Source organism: Lissotriton helveticus, chromosome 2_2 (assembly GCF_964261635.1).
Source record: "Lissotriton helveticus chromosome 2_2, aLisHel1.1, whole genome shotgun sequence".
Taxonomy (NCBI): Eukaryota; Metazoa; Chordata; class Amphibia; order Caudata; family Salamandridae; genus Lissotriton; species Lissotriton helveticus.
This window is the reverse complement of record NC_136060.1, coordinates 35,671,365-35,689,985: the sequence shown is the minus strand read 5'-3', so window position 1 is coordinate 35,689,985 and position 18,621 is coordinate 35,671,365. Positions and strand designations below refer to the sequence as shown.

General features: G+C 45.1%; 1 protein-coding gene across 1 annotated transcript in view; it reads left to right on the top strand.

The window, feature by feature from the left end:
- Positions 1-18,621, top strand: part of UFSP2 (UFM1 specific peptidase 2) — a 228,999-nt gene that overhangs the window by 12,958 nt on the left and 197,420 nt on the right. The window contains exon 2 of the mRNA XM_078678042.1: positions 16,436-16,514. Within this exon, the coding sequence (XP_078534168.1) occupies positions 16,436-16,514 (79 nt within the window). The remainder of the gene's footprint in view (positions 1-16,435; positions 16,515-18,621) is intronic.

The window sequence follows — 18,621 nt, the reverse complement described above, 5'->3', positions numbered from 1 at the left end:
TGACTGACCACTATCTCAATGCTATGTCCACAATAATCAATGAGGCTGCACCCCTGCAATTGAAAAGAGTTTCGTCCAAGATCTCCAACCCATGGTATGACGGGAGCCTCAATGATGATAGACGGGCCATGCGAATGGCAGAGCGCACCTGGAGGTCTGCCCCTCTGCACTGCACATAAAAACCCTGAAGAAACAGAGAAACGCCTACTTCAGGAAAATAAAACGCTCAAAAAGAGATTTCTTCTGCCTCCAGCTCGCCCAAGCAAAAAACCGCCCAAGAAAATTGTTTGAGCTAATCAGAACACAATGCAAGGAACAACCCCAGACACTCAGCACCTTGAGCGTCTCACCTTCATGTGAAGACTTCTCTGCTTTCTTTAACCAAAAAACCGACAACATAAGAAGCGATCTCCTCAATAACGCAATCCTTTACTCCAACCCCCAACACACAGCAGCACCTGAACCAAAGAACAATGCTACATGGTCTTCCTTTGGCACCTACTCTGAAGAAGAAATTGGCAGATTGCTCAGCACGCTGAAACCATCCAATCACCTCACTGACCCCCTTCCTGCTAACGCTGTTAAGGACTTTACCCCTTTTCTCCTCCCACTCTGGACTAAGATTATCAATAGCTCTCTTCAACAAGGATCCATCCCTAACGCCCTCAAAGTCAGACAAGTCACACTGCTACTGAAAAAACCAACAGCAGATCCCTCTGATCTAAACAATTACCGCCCTATTACAAATATTCCCACTCTCGCTAAACTGTTGGAAAAATGTGTACAGCTACAACTGACTAAACACATAGATAAGTTTGTTCTCCTCAACGCGCATCAATCAGGCTTCCGAGCAGGGCACAGTACCGAAACGGCCATGACTCACATAGTTGACGACGCCCTCCAAATGCTAGACCAAAACAATACCTGCCTCCTCATCCTTCTTGATCTTTCCTCAGCATTCGACACAGTTAAACATGAGAACCTACTCGATCTATTAAACACAAGAATGGGCATATCTGGGACTGTTCTCAAGTGGTTCACCTCCTTTCTACACAACCGCTCACAAAGATTCAAAAGCAACAACCTGATGTCCTCTCCGGTACCTGTGTTAAAAAGTCAGCCCCTATCGCACCCGATGCCCAGGCTGCTGGTGCAGGGCGACTCTTCGTTCTCACCTTGAATAATTACCAAATAAGGAGACGGGCACTGGAAGTAGGAAAACAAGAACAGAGTTTATTACTCATGAGGAGAGCATGTCCTTTGGGACACTCGCATGGTGTCTTCGGGAGGTGCTCTAACAAGTTTCTCTGCGGCTTCGTCTTTTATACACAGGTTTATGGCACACAGGCATCCTTTATTACAATCAACACATTGTATAGTATGGAGGTATTCCAACACGTGGCTACAGTAGGGCCCTTATTCTCCATGCAAATAGGAGGGGCTATCATGCGGCTGAGTGTTCTGCTGATTCCATTGGAATGTGTGTGCCTGATCGAGTCTCAGGGGGTGGGGTGGCCATGATCAATAGTAGCTTTTTCCAAGAGAGACGAGTGCATAAAGTAGTGGGCAATAAACCGTATCCTCGGGCTAAGGGATGACCAGCGGTCCGTGCAAACCTTCAGGCTCGGAGGAAGAGGTCATCAAAGGAGGGGTATTCACGGAGGGACAGGAGGTGTTGGTCAGGCGCGGGGTGCGATTCTTAGGGACAGAGTCATGCGGGAGGGGTGGGCTCATGACTCGCGCATGTGGGAGAGGGGGCAGTCAGGGTGCATGGGGAATGCTTGCAGGGTCAGGGAAGTGCGCTGATGAGCGATCGTGAACAGGGAGACCATGGTACCTAAAATGGCTGTCATGTACATGTGTGCATGGATCTATGCTGGAGGAATAACACACTCAGTGTTTTCGCAATATCCGTTCTGCTTACAACAAGGGGTGCTATGAACACAAATGAACGCCGCTTATGTACATACACATTGCTATTTTTAACACCTGTACCGCTATGCGTCCCTCAAGGTTCCTCCCTCTCCCCAACACTGTTCAACCTAGTTATGGAACCTCTCACTACTTTGCTACAAACATCCAATGTTCACTTTCACATGTATGCAGACGACACCCAACTTTATCTCAAAATACAAACTCCTAAGGACATCATGCTTCTGAACACCACGATCAGAAACACCCAATCCTGGCTTGCCGAGAATCACCTCAAACTCAATGCGTTGAAAACTGAGTTCCTCCTGATCTCACCTCCCGGAAAAATTTCTACGGCTCAAACATGGCTTAAGCACTTAACAGCTCTAAATGTACAACCTACCATAGTAGACTCAGCAAAATCTTTAGGCATAACACTTGACGCCAATCTCAACATGCAGCAGCACATCAGCAAGGCAACCAAAGGAGCGAACTTCCAAATCAATACCTTGAGAAAACTTAAACCCTTCCTTCCTGCCAAAGACTTCCAAACTGCAGTACAATCTTTAGTCATCCCGCACATAGAATACGGTAGCACCGCACTTTGCGGGCTCCCCCTAACTACAACGGCACCCCTAAAAGCGTCTCTTAACGCTGCAGCAAGACTCATCACTGGCTCAAAAAAACACTCGCATATTTCCCCTGACTTTAAAACTCTGAACTGGCTACCTTTTGAAGCCAGAATACATCTGAAAATCGCCTGCTTGACGCACAAGGCTGTACACATGAATTCACCCGCCTACCTCACTCAAAAGCTGACAATGTCTGGGGGCTCTAGAAATACTAGAAGCTCAAACAATCTTTTGCTGAAGCTTTGAAGATTTCGGAAGGAAAAAACCTATAAACGCTCCTTTTCAGGAATGGCACCCAGGATCTGGAACTCACTCCCTAGTGAAACCAGGCTCATCTCCTCCAACAAACTTTTTAAGAAAGAAGTAAAAGCGATCCACATGGCTAAATACACATGATCTATTATTCTGTATTTCTCATGAATCCGCTCTGTACTACCTGCCTGACCCCTTGGTCTATTTGTATTACTTGTATTATCGACTTACTTGATTGTATACGTTCCCACTTTGTATATTTTATATTGTTTGACGCACCTGTTTGACTTTGCACACTCTACCTACACCACCTTAACCCTACTCTCGTACTACTGATGCACCTGTGTGACTATACACCCTGCACACACCTACCTCAACTATTCCTTCATGCTATCTCCAAAAGCATTTTAAGCACGCTTAAACAAGTATATGCTCCTTATTTTTGTACTGTGATACTATTGGCGCAACTGTTTGACTATGGTCATTGGACCGACACTACCTCACCTGTGACCTACCCCTTGTATTTTGTCCTACCTATGTAACTATGCACCTTGTACCTTAATTACCTCAATTACTACTCTATCACCCCCTTGTACTTGTAAAGCGCTCTGATATCTGCAAAGATCTTGTACGCGCTATATAAAACGTTCAAAATAAATAAATAAATAATACGATGACCGCAACTATTGTGGAGCCCAAAACCTAAATAAACTCAAAAACATGATCAAATTAACAATATAGAAGCCGTGAATTAGAAAATCCTTGGGCCCACCGACCCGCCGCCGCCCTGCCATTCAAATCAGCTACGCCTGAAATATTAAGGAATCAACATCAAGAGTGAAAGTGAGTCCAGATACTCTTTCACCTTAATCTCTGAAGAGAAAAATAAAGCCTTGCCATTATTGATGATTTTTAACTGCGCAGGGTTTAGCAAAAAGGCCTGCAAATTCTTATCCTGGCAAGGCTTGATCATTCCTCTCAGCCGCCTCTCTACCGTGGTATGGCAGAAATCAGGCCTTACAAAAAATGAAATCCCTTCTGCACTCCGTCTTGCATTTGGTCTTGCCAGATCAAATATAGCTTGTCGTAAAATGAAGTTTCCTATAAATATCAAAACTGCCCTTGGATACTCCCCCTCCTTAGTATTCTTTTTTACATTGAAAGGGGTACGGTGAACTCTTTGAATCTCGGTGGACCAGTTCCATCCATTGAGCTCGGGGAAGGCCTGACTAAAAAGTTTGATTGTATATGCCCTAATATCAGACCCTTCAGCTCCCTCAGGAATTCCCAGGACCCGGAGATTGTTCCTGCGCATCCTGTTTTCCATCTCCTCGAGCTTCCAGTGAACATCAGTCATTTGCGCACCATAAGAGCCAACTTTAGAAACTGCTTCAGCAACTTCGGATTCTGTAGATACGATCCTATCTTCTAGGTTTGCCACTCTGTCTCCAGTGGTGGCGCAGACTTTTGACAATTTTCTAACCACCCCCAGCATCTTTTTCATAGCAGTATGGGCTTTCTGGCTATCCTTGCGAGTTTCCTCTCTATGCGCTAGGATCTCCTGATGTATTGTTTCTAGGAGTGACATCTGCGCAGACTCTAAACCAGGGCTATCCTGTAAAGGATTATCCCGGGGATGATCCCAGCTTGACTCATTATGGACAGTAGATGTCCCCCCCCTTTATTCCAACGCCTGAAGCTTTAAATGCCGTCACTGGTTGATCTAATTCAAGATCACTTTCAGAGTCTAAGTCGGAAGAGCCGATTTTTTTCATCATCAGTCCATTCTTGACCATCCGAAGCAGAGTAGAAGGCCACGCTTGGGACACTCTCCTTCCCCTCCCCGTTCTGGACACCATAAGTCAACACATCTGTGCCCCGGTTCTCATCTGTGATAGAGGACGATTGAATTACTATCTCATCTGCCACATTTGACCCGTTTACAGCAACCAAACCTGTCACTGATACTGAGAGGGGTGAGCTTAAAGTGTTGCCCTGCAGTAGCTCAAATCCCGCCTGTAGTGGTTCCTTTACACTCTTGCCCGAGTTGTTAGCCGTATTATCACTTGTGCCATCTATCGCTGTTTGTTTATCGCCCTCCTTCAGCTGATTTAGCAGTTCTAACGGGGCATTGGAGGAGATATTATTCTCATTCGAAGCTAGATGGTCCAGGGGGTGCACTATCTCAGCCCCTTTAACATCGTTCAGTTCAATTACTGTTACTCCTTCATCCTTTGTATCATTCGCACCCTCTTCAGCCCCCTTCTCCTTACCAACTTTAGCAAAGAGTTCAGCAATTGAGGCAGTCGCTAGCCGTGTCCGTGCTCCTGCTGGCTGCTGTATCTGTAGCTGTTTCCTTTTCCCACGCTCATCAGCAGGGGGTGTATGCGCCCCTCCGGATTCAACCAATTCCTCCTCCCTTTGTACATGTTGTTTCTTTCTAGCACCCAGGTTTTTTGCGGTAGAATTCACTTTGGGGGCCATAATTGCACAAGCAGTATTCTTAACCACGAACTGGCAAACGCCGTCTCTTCCAACCCGCCTCTGCTTTGAGTAATTTTCGGCGTCTACCTCCGCGGCTACGGCGTTTCTCAGCTGAGAGCGTCTACCGCACCCTCCCTTGGTCCGCCTCACAGCTGTGCTGAGCCGCTTCCACCTCGGCAGTACCACAGCGAGAATGCTCGAAAGATCCCGAAGAATCTGCCTCGCAGAGCCACGACACGCGAACATAGACTGCATCCAGTTTCCCCAGATGAAAGCAACTTCCTTCACTTTGCATTGAACGGCGGCCGCGGTTGTAATTCCCGAGCCACTCAACAAACGCAGCAGACGGCGGACAAGTAAGATTTATCTGTCCAAGTTCAAAAGTTCCAAAGGTTTTTTTTAGAGCTCGTTCCGTGGCAGACAAAACCAAAGGTTACAAAATTTTCATTCAGACGGCAGGAAACGCGGTGAGTCCCGAGCCATGTTAAATCCTTTCAGAGCTCCGAATAACAGCGTCCTCACTGCACCGCTGCTACAGCCACTAGTGAGCAGCCGCCATCTTGCCTCTACTGTTGCACCTCCAGTTATAGTTAACTTAAGAAACTATAACTGGCGCTTCTGCCATGCACAGTGTTGTCATCAATGATGGCATTTCAATTGCCATCAGTGATGTTATCAGAGGTGTCATAGAATATGTCATAAGTGTTGTAATATGTGCGTTCATATGAAGTACATATCCATGCGTGAGTTTCAGTTTCTTGAGTTACCTAGAACTGGTGATTTTCACTGTTTTTGTTCATTTAAAATGTTACATTTAAACTGACATTTTCACTTAAATATAATGTCATTTTAACCTTTATTTTTGTTCAGTGAATTTCTAGGTTTTTTTTTTTAACGCAGCCGAAAATTTTACTACCATACATAACTATAATGCGACTTTAACCTTTCTGTTTTTTTCAGTGAATTTCTTGGGTCGTTTTTTACTTATCCCATCATGCACGTGCTCAGTGTGGAGTCGACTGCAGGGCCTCCCATGCAGCCAGGCCCTGTAGCCACCCCCCAACCTGAATGAACTTCAACGCCCCTTTTTTTAGGTCGAGCCTATAGCAACGCGCATGCGCTGCAATAGGAAAACAACCTCTGGAGCTCACCAGCACTTCGCACAGAAGAGAGCAAGCTCGTGCTCGAAGTCCTGACATTCCATTGGCCTTTGCGGGCGTCTTCCTTAAAAGACAGCACGCTAGTGGGTAAAGGCGGGCGTATGTCCCGCCTTTCCGAGCCAATGTAACCGCCCACGGCCTAAAGCTTGCGGTTCCGCGCATGGGCCACATTTGTTTTCAATTATCATTCCCAGACGTGGGCGCGATAATTGAAAACAAATGGGCTGCGCGCGTGCACCACTCGAGGGCTTTCTTCATCTAATGGCGCCCTCGTTATCAGAAGCTTCAAGCTCTTAACCCCTAATTTCCCAGGGTGACAGAGGGGAGTGATGCATATGTGACATGCATGTCTATTTTGACATAGTCAGCTGTAAAACTTAAAATGACGAGGAGAAACCTTTGCCCAGACTGTATCAATGCGTCCTAAAATGACATAATAACGAAATACTGCCAAAGAACATGTTGAACTATGTTGCATAATTTTGTTTATCATTGCTGAATGATTTCAGTGGCCCGATGACAGAGCCAAGTGTCACATTAAGTTTTTGGGGGCAGTAAGTATATTTTACAGAGTTATAGTTTTTGAAGTGTATATAATTAACTCGCAGTTTCTCTTAGTTAGAGTGTGCACAGCTCGGAAACAGTATAAGGCCCTGACTACTCAGTGTTTCCGAGCTGTGCTTTCAGCAGCGTGTGCACTAGATCGGAGACATTCTGAGGTAAGTGTATATGTCCTTTAGCATATGCATTTACATAAACATAGGGGCGGGGTATGCACACCTTTGTCACCTGACTTTCTGGGAGGAAAACCACCGTTTGAAATAGGATTTCTGACCCAGGTACCCTTTCTGGGGCACCTGTTTGGAAAGTCGCACAGCGTCCCTTTCAGTCGACATTCTCTGCCCCGGCGTTGTGTGTGTAAATGAGTGAAACTCTTTCTGGGAGAGAAAGGCTGATAACAGCGCCTTTATCCTGCTGTCTGCTGCTTACCTACTCGGAGAGTGGCAGGCTTCAAAGTGACTGGTGGGTTACCCAATAAGGAGCTGAGCCCAGTGTGTGCTGAAGAAGGAGGAGTTCTGTGTGCTTGAGAACCCCCCCAGCCCACCGGGTTATTTGAATTTCCCTTTTCTCTTATCACCAACGGCGTCTCCTGGAGCCTTGCGCTGCCATTCCTTATCAAGGACGCCTTTCCTCCGCTTCCTCTAGTAAACTTTTGTCAAGTCGGAAGTCGAATATATTGGAAGACAACCTCCTGCCAGCTGTTTCCAGTCTGCCCCTCCATCCTAAGTTAGACAGGCGGCATCCACCGGATTCTGGCTGCACTCAGTCACATTTACTCTTTTCTTGTCCCTCTACCATTAGCGGGAGAGGATGTTGGCAGTTCTCGGTGACGTTTCCTTGGAAATTCATTTCATAATGTCACTTCCGAGCCTCCTTTTCTGTTCTACCCAGCCCAGTGTTGGATTGGGATCAACAATAGGCCCCAGCACCCTAAAAACAAGCATTGACATAGCCAATAGGTCTCGCCTTTGGGACCTTATTAGGGATTAACCATGCAACAGTTGATGTTGTTGCACCAAGGATATTGTGCTGGATAACTAAACACTTATAAGGTCACAAAGGCGAGACCTATTGGCTATGCCTGTGCTTGTTTCAATTGTTTTCCTGCTCCTACTGGACTTTCGACGTAGCATTTGGCTGGGGTGACTCCATGGGTGTATAGATCCCTAAATTACCAATAGAGGGCACCAGGTTTTACTTGGTCTGCAATCGGAGATCTTGATGTCTGCGTTCCAAAGCAGATGACATTTTAGAACTTCTTCTAGGCCTAAATCTGGCTCTATTACATTTACGACTTGTAAGAGAATGGTGAGAGAAGTGACATTGTTTTGTTTATATAGAATTTCTAGTAAATTAGTAGCATGTTTTGAATTATTTTGTAGAGCAGTTTATAACTAATTACAAAATTAAAAAGGTATAATTATGTTCTCTGGGATATTTTAACAATTTGAATTGGCATATTGGAAGATTTTCATATTTGTATAATGTGAATTGGCCTGTGATTAATTAATTCTTAGTTTGTGTAAGGTTGGCCAGCTTCCTTGTAATACTTGTGAAGATTACTTTGATTGTTGTGACTTTTGCTTTTACCGTATTGTTAGTCTTTATATTGATGATGTCACTTACTATAATTGATTTTTTAATTAATTCAATAACTACTACCTACCTATCAGTGGTTGACTTGCTCCTGAACAATGAGCATTTATGAGCTAGGTGTCCTAATAGGAGGATACCTATTGCCTGAAGCAGACAAGCACTGTTAACAATGAGGAGAGGCATAATAGTTTGCCACCTAATCACATGTATGTATTTGGTATGAAATATAATGCTGTGAAATAGACGTTTATTGTATTTGATAAATTGATGGCATTTTAAAATAATGCAGTTTTTCAACTTGTAGGTTTCAGTGGGGGTCATAGTGACTTCATGAAAGCACCCACTTAATTCAAATGGTTGTATGTTGGATCAACGAGTTCCCCAACCACAACTTCTCTGACAACGAAGTTGTAACCACGACCTTGTCTAAACATCTATTTTTTTTCCACGCATTCCTTTACCACGATTTTTCGTGGTAAAGGAATGCGTGTTAAAGAAAATGCTTTCCAACTAGTACCGCAATCCCCTCACCCCTTAAATACTAATTCCCCCACCCTAAAAATAAACGCGATCACCCTCACACACTAAACTAAATCTCCCCGACCCTAAAAATAAACATGAGCACCAACTCACCATAAAGACAAACACGATCACCCACACTCCCTAAAAACGAACCCCAAACCCCTACCCCTAAAAACTAACCCCAAACCCCCAACACCTTTATACTAACCCCAAACTCCCCGCCCTCTAAATACTAATTTTCTCACTCTAAAAATAAACACGATCACTCACAAACCCTAATAACTAATTCCCCCACCCTAATAAGAAACACGAACACACACACACCCTAAAAACAAACACGATCACCCACACCCCCTAAAAAAACGAACTCAACCCCCATAACACTAATTCCTCCCTCCCTAAAAATAATTATGAATACCCCCACCTCCTAAAAATGTACTCCACACCTTATAAACTAATTCCCCACCTTATAAATAAATACAATCACCCATACCCCCTAAAAACTAAAATCTAATCCTAACCCCCCCCCTGAAATGAACCCCGCTTAACTGTTCCTCTGCGCTGCTCCTCCGAACTCCGCCCTGCCCGAACACTAGACCGAATCAGCCTCAACCACGCAATGCGTAGTTAAGGCTGAGTCGTCGTTCGGGCAAGTCGGCTTGCATGACTCCGGAACTCGCTGTTCAGGAAGTTTCCCAAACAGTTGTTCTATTAGTTCCTATCTGATTCCTCCGAACCCACCTGGAAAGCAACAACTACGCTGCTATCATTTTCAAAGCACAATAGAAAAATTAGCTAACTATCGCGCCAAGAATTTTCAATTCTATTAAGGCCACGGAGGAGAGGATTATGCTTTCTCTTTCATTTATTGCTACACACTGCAGCCAATGAAACTTTAGTATTTGTATATCAAAAACTACATTTCCCATGATGCACACAACACATCACATCCTGTCATAGCCCATAAGAGCCAGTCAACACCTGATATCCTCCTCTTTCTTTGCTTCGAACAGTAAAAGTCCAGTAATAACTCAAGTCCAACAATAACATCCTCCAACGTGGAAGAAACATCCAACTGGAAAGAACCTCTTCTTAACCCGGAAGCATAATTAGTCCATCTTCTTCTCAGGACCTGAAAGAATGAGAAATAGAACCCATAGTCTTCTGCGTAAACAGATCATAAACACACGGGTGGGAAAAATCATTACAATACTTGTAATACAACCGGGTGGGATAATCCTCGCCTCCGTGTCCTTAATAGAATTGAAAATTCTTGGCGCAATAGCTAATTTTTTATTCTATTACAGGACCTGAGGCTCCGTATTATGCTAGTTTAATGCTGATGAAACACTAAAGAGGAAATATCACCCACCGGCTTATAATAAAACTGTTTAAAAGTAGATTCTGAAGACCAATCAGCATAGTGCATAATGTCCTGAACAGTAGATCTTAACATAAAACCTTTTTGAGGCCATGCCGCCACAAACAGAATGCGACCCAAACACTTGGGTATCAATACCCGCCTCTTGTATAACGTATTTCAACCATCTGGCAATTGTAGCCGCAGTAACAGGCTTGAAAGGTTTTTGCAAAGCAATCAATAATTGTACTATACCAGCAGGCCTATATGACACATTCCTCGTAGGCCTTAAGACATTGCACTACACAAAGATTAGCATTACTAGGAAAACCATGGTAATCAACACTTCGAGACATTGTCTTAGTTCTAGAAGTAATGTTAAAAGAAACTCCCTCCGGAGTAAATACTCTACCTGTTATGTCCAAAGCCTTAACATCAGATGAACGTCTACATGCCGCAAGACATAAAAGCATGGCCAATTTGGCCGAAAGTTGTTTCCTGGTTAACATGTCATTATGTGGCCATTGAATAAACAGAGAAAGGACTAGAGAGACATCCCATAATGAAGTATACTTAGGTTTAGGCGGATTCGCTACCCTAATAACTTTCAAAAGTTTACATACTAACGGATGCATACCTACCGGTTTGCCCTCAAGCTGGGAATGACCCGCTGAGATGGCGGAACGGAAATTATTAATGGAACGATATGCCAATCCCTCAGAGGCCTTCTGAGAAAGAAAATTCACAATGCAGGATAATCCTGCCCCCACGGGATCCACGTGCTGTTCCACGCACCAGCGAACCTAGCCCTTCCAGGCTGAAGCATATCTCTTCCTGGTGGATGGAGCCCAAGCCTGATTAATAAAGGCTGAAGCTTGCTCTGAAAATCCTGGCATTTGCCAACGTTGCTGGAAAGTCTCCAGGCCATCAGGGACAACTGCCCTGGAGCATCATCGGGGACTATGGATTCCTCCTGGGGGAGTCGCAGCTCACCTCCAGGAGACTTGGGAACCAAGGCTGCGACTTTCACAGGGGAGTCACTAAGATCCCTTCTGCCATTTGACGCATTATCTGTGTGTACACTCGAGGAATCAATATGAATGGGTAAAAGGCATAATTCAGAGACTGAGACCAGTCCTGAGTGAAGGCATCCATCGCCAGAGCTAACGAATCCGGTCTCTAACTGAAAAACTTGGGCATTTGCCGATTCAGTCTGGACGCAGAGAGATCGATCTGACATGGACTCCAGATCGCTTGTAATCACTGAACTACCTGAGGTTGGAGTTGCCAATCGCTGTAGTCCTTGAGATGTCGGGAGTGCCAGTCGGCCACTACATTCGATTGGCCCGGAATATATTCGGCTATGACCGAGATCTGGTGACTCAGGCAATAGTGCCAAAAGTCCTGAGCTATATCTACTAACATGGAGGATCTTGTGCTTCCTAGTTTGTTGATGAAGCGAACTGCCAATATGTTGTCCATCCGTAGGAGGATGCAATACAAGACTTTTCTGGGTGAGAAAGTCCTGATCGCAAATAAGCCTGCGAGCAGCTCTAGGCAATTGATGTGATGATCTTTTTCTTGAAGGGACCATCGTCCTCCCGTGGAAATATTTTCGCAATGCGCCCCCAAGCCCCAGCGGCTGTCGTCGGACTCTATAACAACTTCTGGAACGGAGCAGAAGATGGCTCGGCTGTTCCACACTTCTACGTGAGCTAGCCAACACTGAGGTTTCTCTCGGACCTCTGAAGACAGAGGAACCAGGTCCGTGTATGAAAGACCCTTCTGCAGATGTTGGATCTTTAATCTCTGAAGGGCTCGATAGTGAAGGGGACCTGGGAAGATTGCTTGAATGGATGACGCCAGGAGACCTACTATCCTGGCAATGACTCTCAACGATACTGTCTGTTTGAACAACAGGGAGCGTAGCTCCCTCTGTATGTCCCGAAGTTTGGAACGAGGGAGGCTCAACTGAGCCGCGTGAGAATTTATCACAAAACCTAGAAAGTCTATCTGTTGTGACAGACACAGAGCGGATTTGGCTTCGTTGACCACAAACCCGAGATTCTGCAACATAGCAATGGTCATGCACAGGTGCTGCACCGCCATCTCCGGCGTCTGCGCCATGATCAGTATATCGTCTAAATACACTATCATGCGAACCCCTTGCTCCTTGAGGTAGGCTATCACTGGCTTCAACACCTTGGTGAAGCACATGGTGCCGAGGAAAGTCCGAAAGGAAGAACCAAATATTCGTGCTATCGGTCTCGCCACTGGAATTGTAAGAATCTCCGATGTAGAGGAAATATCGGAATGGATAGGTAGGCGTCTTTCAGGTCCAGAAGGACCATCCAGTCTCCCTGTTTCAGAAGATCTGCCAAGAGATGGATACCCTCCATCTTAAAATGTTTGTATATCATGTAGTGATTGAAATCTTTTAAATTGCGTACCAACCTGTAACCTCCGCCTTTCTTCTGAGCCAGAAAAATATTGCTGCAAAAGCCCCAAGGGCCCTCGTCGCAAAGTGCTTTCGCGTGTTTCTGCAGCAATCCTTCGATTTCTGAATCTATAAAAGCGCATTCTATTTGGGAAAAAGACAGCTGCCTGGCCTGTCTGTCCTGATAGGGAACCTGAAAAAAATCTAGATGAAAACCCTGAACCGTCTGTAATATCCAAGCATCCTGAGACAATTGAACCCAATTGCTAAAGAAAAATCGAGTACGAGCCCCCAAGGGAAGTGGGAAGGTGTCTGGAGCACTCACCTGAAGATTCTGGGGCCTGGAAGACACCATGATATGCTCCCCTGTTGAAACGCCTCTTGAAACGTTGCCTGGTGGGATAGAATGTCCCCCCACTGGTGGAGTCCCACTCACCTCGACCAAAGTCACCTCTCTGGGAACCTTGGGAAGACTGACGGCCAAACGAGCGTCCACGATCTTGTCTGGCCCTGTTGAAAACACCAGCTTGAAAGACTCTCTTGATCCCTGACTGGGCCTTATGGGATGCAGCGTCGTCTTTCCCAAAACTTTCTCCGAACAAGTTACCGTCCGCCAGAGGACCTGGTTCCGCCACTACTAACTCGGTGAGGTTGGAATCCATCCTCATAAGGAGGGACTTCCAGCACTCCGTGGATGTGGCGCAATTTGCGTTACCCAAGAGGCATATCGTCCTCTGGGTCCATCCTGCCAAGACATGCAGATCTATCGCAGCACCAGATTCCTGCGCCTCTAAGGCCATCTCCAAAATGTTTGCCAGGGGCCCCACAACGTCTAGGAGCTTGTACTGGCACCCCCGCCAGGCGCAATCAATGCCCTTCTTAGGGACTTTGGCGAACTTTTTTAGGAAAGTCAGCAGGCTGGCGTCTATGTCTGGGGTTTCAGTGACCTTATCAGAGATGTCCAGCCTAGGACACTCACCTCCTTGTCAAAGCTTTTACGGAGGTTGTCATGAAGATATGCGGCAACCTCCGGCGCTGGAAGCCAACCGGAAAATCTCGGATGAACAATGTCAGCAGGATTGAAGTTGAAGGGGGTTGATATAGGTTGCGAAGGCTCCACATTATTGGACTTCTTAGTCCTCTGCTTAGGAGTAGACTCATCTGGAGTATCAGTAGACGTAGACGTAGTTTTTGTGTCTGTATCAGTGTCCGGAGCCTTGGACTTACTAGTGTCAGGGGCAGGCAATGAGGTCAAGGTATAGGAGTGAGGCCAGGACATGGTAGTCAGAGGCTGCGCCGTTCTTTGGAGAAACTGCTGGAGCAGTGAAACCGTGACGCTTAGCGAATTTTTCTAACCGCTTAGTGATAGGTTTTAATGCAGTAGCTAGCGCCTGTTGTACAGTTCCCGGAACCGTCTTCTCAAGGGCCTTGTTGACAGAGTCCTGGACCGAAGCACCCAGGGCCTCAACAATATTATCTTCTAAGGAAGGATTGTTCACTTCCTCCTCATAAAGGTTGTCATCCTCTTCATAGATAATCGAATCCTCCATTGTGGGGCAAAATTTGTAAATATATCTGCTCATGGAGCGAAAAACAGAGAGGAGTAAATGGGGGAGCTAACCCACAGCACAAAAATCCAGAAAAGGGGTACCTAACTCCTCAGTAAAGGCTGTAGCACAGTTCTTGCAGCCCACAGGGCATAATGGAGCCAAAGAGCAATGTATGTATGAAGGAGGTGTGCACACTCCAGGCCCAAGTCGTTTTCCAGCCAGCCAGACATCAAGATGTTGCTCAGGGGCATTGCAGATTGAAATAACGAAGTAATTACGGGGAGTAGCGATGTGCGTAGCCCAATTCTACTAGAAATAGCCCACTTGGGCTTTGCACATCGAAACCTAATGAAAAAACAAAAGTGAGAAGGCTCCTGCTCTTCCGGCCTATTAGGCCTCTTCTGGCGCATCAATACAGTATGGAAATACTTCCCGCCGTCGGCGTGCCGGTACCAGCAAGCTAAGGAACGTATCTTTGAGTGAGAAGACCGCAAGCGGTCGTGGCGGCAATAACAACCCACCCGTGCGGGGAATTCAATAGAAAAAGCGGCTTCGGCAGCTTGAGGAGCCAGCGCGCACTCCCCGATCTCAGCAGGAGGGGCGTGCGGGCTCCAAACAACAGCGCGATACTCGCACTTGCACCAAATGCTTCTGTCCCTCGCAGGGACAAGGGCGCGCACCTCCCGATAACAACGGGGGTGTCGCGGCCCGATAGAACAAACGAGCGCAAGGCTCGCTACAAATAAACAACAATAACAATTCAAATGGACCAATCACAATACATACAGCAAGCGAGATAGACGCGCACCTTCAAAAAGCACACTCGGCGCATGCCGAGATTACAATTAATATAATATTTACCAAAGACATGATATGAGAGTAAAATTGCACTTAACTGTGAGCAGCAAAGAAAGAGGAGGATATCCGGTGTTGACTGGCTCTTATGGGCTATGACAGGATGTGATGTGTTGTGTGCATCATGGGAAATGTAGTTTTTGATATTCAAATACTAAAGTTTCATTGGCTGCTGTGTGTCAATAAATGAAAGCGAAAGCATAATACGAAGCCTCCGGTCCTGTAATAGAATTCCACCCTAGTGGCAGATTAGTGAGAATAACTTTCCCAAGCGTTGGAAATCATCGCTCATTCAGATTTGGAAAATATCTGCTGACTCTCCGAAAACTGTACCCCATCCCTGTGACCTAATGGCTGCACATCAATGACCTGTTCAGGCAAGATACTAACCTTTGTAGACCTTAATGCGGACCATATTTCCTGGACCTTTTAATCTTATGTTTAGCCCAGTTCCTTATGCTACCTTTATTAGTCCTCCTTATTGAACGGGCCTGCTGGTTAAATTCTTAAAACTAGCTACTGCCTCAGTCTCTTCCAATTCTGTCAACTCTTCTGTAAGGCTTTTCCACTTTTTTTGATCAGCATGCAAGGACAATGGATTTCACAAGTTCATTAAATAGCACTTCTGATTATTACTTGTTACTCCACACCTATTCAGCCCATTTCATTCTCTCTGTTTCTGAGCCAAAGGACTCTGACACTATAGCAAGGGACTGTTTAGTGATTCATAAAAATCTAAGTAAAAAGACAATACCTATTGTAAACAATGCAAGATGTAGTTTGTGGTTCAATGCACTTGTAACTTTTTTATTTTATATTGTGGTGTGACAGTCGGTGGGTATCACTAAATAAAACTTGCAAAATAAGATTGTAGTGCATATCTACATACCTTAACGGGCTGCCCTCATTTGCAGTTTTAATAATTTGTATTTATTAACATCCATTTTTTACATTTCCACTTTGTTCTCTTTATTATACGCATTCAGCCATGCTGTGTAAACTTTATATGGCCAGTCAGCAAATCTTATTCATGAACATATCTGTATCAGTTTCCATTGAAACAATACTCTACTCCTTTGGTAGTATTTATTGCATCTATGTTGCGGTTCTTACAGGTCTTTGCAGAGTCCACAGACGTGCTGTTCAGAATCAGAGGGGGCCTGTCACTAGCATTTCAACTTATCGATTCAGATGGTAAGTCCACAAGGTATGGGGAAAAAAGCATACAACAAAGTGAGCATTATTACTCTCTGTTTAAAGGAAAGCATTCCTGAGCGTTGGGGAGGAAGTGTTCACTAAATAGGCCTGAAAAGGGACCCCCACCCTATTTCCTTTGACTGTACTCAATCGTCCCTCGCCTTGAGCTGTCGATATCCGATGCAATTACTAGCTCTGTGTCCTACATGAGTGGCGACAAAATGATGTGCAGACTCTTGGATTGCTTTCCTTGCATATCAGATCTCCTGGTGTAGAGCACAACTCTTTCTGCAAGAGGCAGACCTCTTTCATATAAATACAGTAATGTTATAGAGGCGCATTCATATATACACACAGCTCCTAACTATTTATGATGAACATGGTGATGTGATTAATATTCGTAATATATACAGAGCACACTTCAGAGTGAATTATCTCTAGGCGCTACATAAATAGGTGTTGGTATTTGTTGTAAAAAATACTCATGTTCATGTGCTTGGAATAGGCTGAGCCAGATCTGACAAGACTGCAACTTGCAGCATTCATGTTGTACTCACATTTCTACAGTGAATGCACCAGTTGCAAAGCCATCTTGGCGACTTGCAAACTCTTTCGTATGAACATAAAGTGTAGCTGTGCAGTGAACATTGCTGATTATTGAATGGCTAACCCAAATGCATGATTATCGACTGTCCAAGCCATATGAGAGTCCGTCAGCTCTGACTGCACTCAGTTTGATGAAAGGCTATTTTCGAATTCTTGTAGTCGTCTGCAAAAGAGAGAACAGTATTTGTCACCCCCAAAGAAATGCTTGAATATCCCATTTTCTTACTGTCAGGCACCAGCAACAGTTCAGATTTTGATTCATAGGCACCTTTACTTCCATTAGCAGCATAGAACCACATGTTATGGTATGTTTATTTGTATAGGCCAAGAGGGTATACAGGTGCTTGGGCAAGGTGTGTGGTCACGAGTTGCTAGCGGAACTTAATAATTGAGGAGAAGCCTCTAATGTGTTGAAGAAGGCCGTTTAATGTCTTGGATGCGATATAGGAGAACAAGCGACCTCTAGTTTTTCTTTTGCACATGCGGGCGTGTATGCGACTGATAGTGAGGCAGAGCGTAGGTGTATGGTGTGTTGGTCAAAGTGTATGTCGCTGTTCAGGTATTCTGGTCCTGTGTTGTGTAGGGCTTTGCATGTGTGTGTGTGTGAGAAATTTAAATTGGCTTAGTTTGTGAACGGGGAGCTAGTGAAGCTTCCTGAAGTGTGGTGTGATGTGGGTGCGGCGTGATGTGGGTGCGGCATGAGAGGTCAAGTATGAGTCTTGCGGCTGTGTTCTAGATGGTCTGGAGTCTGTGCAGGAGTTGTTTGTAGATTCCAGCACAGAGCGTGTTGCCGTAGGCCAGCCTGCTGATGATGAGTGCTTGTGTGACAGTCCGTCTGGTGTTCTCAGGCAACCATTTGAAGATCTTTTGTAGCATGCATAGGATGTGGAAGCAGGAGGTGCGCGCACTGCATTGACTTGAGCCATCATGTTTGAGCCCTAGATTTCTTGCGTGCTCTGTGCATGTGGGTGTTGATCCCAGCTTCGACGGCCACCAGGTGAAACTCACATAGGGAGGTCATGTTGCCGAAGACCAGTACTTCCGTCTTGTCGGAGCTGAGCTTCAGGCAGTTGGTTAGCATCCAGTCTGCTACCACAGTCATGCAGTTGGTTCTGTGATGTTAGTCTTGTTTGTAAGCGAGAGGATGAGTTGTGTGTCATTGGCATAGGAGATGACGGTGATGTCTTGTGATTATGCAATGTAGGTCTGGGTGAGCCAGTCCTTGGGTGTGTGCACTTTTTTACTTGAAACTCAATGTTTCTTCACATTATCTTCTAATTCATGAAATCATGTTGAGACCACAATTTTTAAATTTTCACTTGTGTTATTTTTATTAACTCTTCCAAATGTAATTTTCAAAACTCCATAATCCATATTCATAAATATTTCATATAATTTTCATGCTCTTTACGATACCCAATGCATTTCGGGTCTATAAAAACGACCCTTCATCAGGGGTCTATAGGAAAGATAAAAAAAAAACATATCAGATTTTGAC